Here is a 4,785-nt window from a genome sequence, read left to right as displayed (position 1 = left end):
TCCATGCATCTCCGTCCGTTCTTGTGCAGTAATGGGGGTGGGGGGGCGTGCTTGGAGGTGGGGAGAGTTGGGAGGGGATGTGATGGGTGGCCGGCGGTGTAGGGAGTGATGGGCAGAGGCCCTGGATTGTGGTGGGGGATCGTTTGAAGGGGGCCAAGGGCTGGTGGAGACTCGGGGCTGTTATTGTGGTGGGGATCATGGGCAGGCCGCCGTGGGAGGGGGCTTGGAGCTGTGTTGAGGAACTTTCGGGGTTAGAGGCCAGTGATGGGGCGTAGTTTGGGGGGTAGGGACTTGGGGTTGTGTGTGGGAGCTCAGGGCCACAATGAGCGAATGGTTGCGGGAGTCACTCATGACGGCAGCAGGGGCGAAAAGCGGCCCCCAACCCTCCCACTCTGCTCCCAGCCGAGCCTCCGCCCCAAGACTGCGGCCACGGCGTTGTGCGCGTGCTCCTGCGACTCCGGCTCTGCGTCTCCACGCCCTCGCGTGGCTAGTCCCGGAACTGCACACCCCGGAGGCGTACACAGCACCTCTGCCGCTCCCGCGCGGCCGCTGCAGCCCCGACGGGACGCACCGCCCTGGGCTTGTCCGCAAAAAGCTTTTATTCCCCGAAGTCTCCGAGCTGCGGACCAGAGGCCGGCCCCGGGTGGTCTGGCTTAGCCGCCGGGCGCGCCTAGAAGTGACTGAGGCCACTGTGCCGGGAGCTGCGCAGCGAGTTGGCCTCCCAAGCGCTCCTCATTAGGCCCAGCCCCCCGGGGCTGCCCTTGGCACCTGCCCTTGAAGGCAGGAGGCGAAGCAGGTGGCGAAGCACAGCCCGGCGCAGCAAGATGTACACCCAGGGGTCCAGAATCTGGTTCCACGAGGCGAGGCGCACGGCCAAAAACAGCGGCTGCTGCAGGGAGCTGGAGCCCCAGCCCGCGATGGCCAGCACCACCAACACCTGTGGGAGAAGACAGTGTGAGCGGTGGGTGGTGTAAGAAAAGGGCACCGGCGAAGGGTAGGGCTGAGATGGATGGGAGAGTGTCTGAAGGTAAGGAGGCTGTGAGGATGGACGGAACGTCACGGGGAGGGTAAATGGGAATCTAATTGGGAAGGAGCTGTGGAGAGAGGGGAGAAGAAGTGGGAGCCTTAGAGACCGTGGCAGAAGCAAAGGCCTTCAGTGGGTGTGTGCTTGGGCAGGAAAGAAGTCCCAGGTATCCCAAAGGACAGGGGATTGAAGGGGAGAAGAGAAAAGGGGTGGTGATGGTGGAAGGAAGCTAGGGAATGGAAGTACTTAGGTGGGTGGGGTTGGAGGAGAACCTTGCCTGGGTCGGGTGAACTACAAAGACCCCAGGAAGGAGTAAGATACGGGGACTGGGAGGAGAAGTGGGACGTCAGAGGAAGAGGGCAAAGGGTGGACTCTGGCAGGTGGGGCCTCGAGGGGGCAGTGCCCTGGCTGGGTCAGAGAGAGAGGACCCAGGTATCCCAGGATGGAAAAGGGTGGGAGAGGTCACGGAGGGCGTGGGAGGGAGCAGGGTTGGAGGGGCATGTGCACCCCTCACCAGCAGGGGGCTCCAGCAGATGCACGACACCACCATGATGCCTACGAGCTGGCCCACCATCTCCACATCGTGGGCACGGGCTCGCCGCGCTGAGCCGCGGCCCAGGGAGCCGCCGGGGGCGGCGGAGGCCGGAGCGACGGACGAGGCGGACGAGGCGGACGAGGCGGACGAGGCAGAGGCCGGGCGGGGTCCGCGCCCTCCCCAGTGACGGCGGCTGTCGGGGCCTCCAGCCGGGAAGTGCCGTCGAGAGCGGCGGCACCAGCGGGCGCGCAGCAGGGCAAGGCCGCTGAGCGTGTTGCACACGAGCGCGGCGAGCAGCGAGGCCAAGCCGAGGCCGGCGAAAAGGCCGGCGAGCAACGACTGGCGCCAGCCTCCCGCCGGGCCCAGACCGATGAAGCACCATGTACCCGGGTACTGCAGCTCGTAGTGGCCCACGCGCGCCAATGGCAGCAGCGCCACGGCCAAGGCCACGGCGGCCAGCGCGGCCAAAGCCAACCGCGCTCGGGCCACCGAGACGCCGGCTGCGTGCAGCAGCGGCCGCGTGACGCCCACGCAGCGCTCCACGGCCATGCCGCAGCCCAGCAACAGCGGGCACAGGCCGAAAAAGACCATGCATCCGCCCAGGAAGTGGCAGGCGCCGCCGGCCGGCGAGCGCCCCGCCGCGTACAGGCGCAGCACCAGCGCACCCGGGATCACGTGGCCCACCAGGTCGGTGGCCAGCAGGCTGGCGACGAACAGCAGGAAGGTGGCTGCCGAGCGGCGGCGCCGCAGACGGCCCGCGACCTGCGCCAGCAGTGCCAGCGCCAGCACGTTAGACACGGCGCCCAGCGTCATGGAGAAGATGGGCAGCGCGGGCGACGCGCCCGCCAGGTCCGACAGCGGTCCGCCGGAGGCGTTGGAGGCCCCAGGTGCTGTACACGTGGTCGCCTCACCCGCCAGGCTCAGGTTGAGGGGCCCGCAAGGGATCATGTCAGGTGCCGGGGGTGGGGCTGGGGAGAGGAGAGGAGGGGAAGGTGAGGTTCCACCATTGGCCTGGGACCAGCTGGTGGTCCCATCTCAGATCATCAGGACCCATCTCACCCTCCATGGAGTTCTTCTATGGACCCTCTGTCCGTGGCAACTCCAAATGACTCTGGCTGCCCCATTCCTGATCCATTTGTCCTCTTCCTCTTACCAGCCCATCTCTTGCTCCAGGCCTGTCTTCCCTCATTGCCCTGTCCACCAGGGTCACCTGGCTTCAGCCTCACCTGTCTCTGACCCCACCTCTGGGCTTTACCCACCCACTTCTGACACCCACCTCCCATTCTGACAGCCAATTCCTGGCCCCCGGCCCCATCTGATACCCACTGACCCATTTCTTTCTTGCTGTTTTTTTTTTTGTTTGTTTTTTTTTTTTTGCGGTACGCGGGCCTCTCACTGTTGTGGCCTCTCCCGTTGCGGAGCACAGGCTCCGGACACGCAGGCCCAGAGGCCATGGCTCACGCGCCCAGCCGCTCCGCGGCACACGGGATCCTCCTGGACCGGGGCACGAACCCGTGTCCCCTGCATCGGCAGGTGGACTCCCAACCACTGTGCCGCCAGGGAAGCCCCCCACTGACCCATTTCTAATCCCAGGGCACCATCTGACCCCACTGCCCCATCTTTGACCATCACTATGTCACCTTTACTCCAGTCCCATCCTAGATGCTCACAACCCCACCTCTGCCACCTTGGGCACATCTCTCCCCACCACACTGTCTCTTTCCCCAGGGCCACATCTCTGTTCCCATAAACCCATCTCTGTCCCCTTGGCCACATCTCTGTCCACACAGCCCTGTCCCTGTCCCCAGAGCCCCATCCTTGTCCCCCCACACTCCCATCTCTGAGCCCCATCGCTGTCTCTCACCCAGGCCCTACCTCTGCCCACTGCTGCCTCACCCTGGATGCCCACAGTTCCGCTCCTGCCAGCTTCATGTCCCTGCCCCAGAGGCCTCAAGGGGTTCTAACCCGTCACCACCCATTCCTTGATAGCCCCTGGTGGAGGGCTGAGGAGATCCAGAACTGCCTGCTAGGTCATATGGGAAGGGAGGCTTAGACCGACAGGTAAGATCAACAGGGACAGAGAGATGGGCTGAGAAGTCCCAAGGAACACGGGAAGGAACGGCTGGGGAGGGGACGCCATGGACCCATTCCTTTCACGACCTTACCTCCCCCACTGGAGATCCTCGTGCCCCAGCCTGCTTACCCCGGAGCTGCCTGGGACGCAGGGTCCCCCATCGCCTGCCGCTTGTCCCTGCTGCTCCACTGCACCGGCTGCCCTGCCTGCGCCCTAGCCTGCTGCGCCCGAGCTCTCCGACAGGCCGCTCCCTCCCTCCCTCCCTCCCTCCCCGGCGGCTCCTCGCTCCCAGCCTCCTCCCGCTGCCCGCTCCAGCCTCCAGGGGCCGTTCCACCCAGCGCACGCCTTCAGGGGACCTGGGGTGACAGACACCCCCTTTTTGTACTCCTGGCAATGGTCATGGGCCGCTCCCCAGGCCCCAGCTCCCCTGAGTAAGGGGGGGCTCTGGGAAGTTGGCCTGGCCCCCGTGACCCGCTCCCACTGGTGGGGCGGGAGCAGCCCCATTCCCTCCCAGGCGTGGGCCTCTCGCCTACCTCATTAATAAAGCGGATAAAATCTAAACAGTGGAAACGTGAGTGTCGCCCAGGGCAAGTCTGGGCGGCTTAGTGGTGCTACTACCCCCACCGGGGCCGCAAGGTTGGAGGGCTAGCCCTGCGTGGGGACAGCAGCACCCCCTTGCCCTGCCAGAACCTTCATGCATGTTGGGTGGGTGGCGGTGGGCAGTGCCCTGGGTGGACCAGCTTGGGTCATGCCCAGCCTGACCAGGAGATCCGCCCATTATTTACACAGGGGCTTAAAGCCTAGGCAAGTTCTGCAGCGAGTCAAACTCTGGGAGGGAAGAGGGAGGAGGCTGAAGCGGGGCAGGGGAACCGGGAAGATCGGTGACCAGTGGACTGTCTCCTAGATCCTGCTTTAGGATGTGATGAGCACACACACGTCCCAAGCCAGAGACAGCCACACCTGTGGGCACTCAGCTGCATCCTCACCTCCTGCCCTGAGAAGTAGGATCGCATCCCTGAGCGGCACACACGGTCACACGCTCGAAGATACACAATCATATCCCTTAACACCCTGAGACCCCCCCCCCCCACCGTCATGGCCTGTTCCCAGCTCAGCAGCAGCCACGAGCCTTGGGGTCAGCCATCGTCACAC

The 4,785-nt window shown here is 65.0% G+C and overlaps 1 protein-coding gene across 2 annotated transcripts; it reads right to left on the bottom strand.

The window, feature by feature from the left end:
- Positions 1-581: 581 nt before the first annotated feature.
- Positions 582-3,868, bottom strand: PTGER1 (prostaglandin E receptor 1). 2 transcript variants are annotated; one of them, XM_032626814.1, is made up of 3 exons: positions 3,435-3,868; positions 1,539-2,527; positions 582-937 (listed from the first exon to the last, which is right to left on the bottom strand). In XM_032626814.1, exons 2-3 carry the CDS (start codon positions 2,505-2,507, stop codon positions 671-673), a joined length of 1,236 nt encoding a protein of 411 aa, XP_032482705.1. In that variant the 5' UTR covers positions 2,508-2,527; positions 3,435-3,868; the 3' UTR covers positions 582-670. The 2 variants fall into 2 exon arrangements, with proteins under 2 accessions (XP_032482705.1, XP_032482704.1); XM_032626813.1 differs by having other exon boundaries at positions 3,764-3,868.
- Between the last annotated feature and the right edge of the window lie 917 nt (positions 3,869-4,785).

Source organism: Phocoena sinus, chromosome 3 (assembly GCF_008692025.1).
Source record: "Phocoena sinus isolate mPhoSin1 chromosome 3, mPhoSin1.pri, whole genome shotgun sequence".
In the NCBI taxonomy this organism is placed as follows: Eukaryota; Metazoa; Chordata; class Mammalia; order Artiodactyla; family Phocoenidae; genus Phocoena; species Phocoena sinus.
Note: the sequence above shows the minus strand (reverse complement) of the source record. Positions and strands in the feature narration are given on the sequence as shown.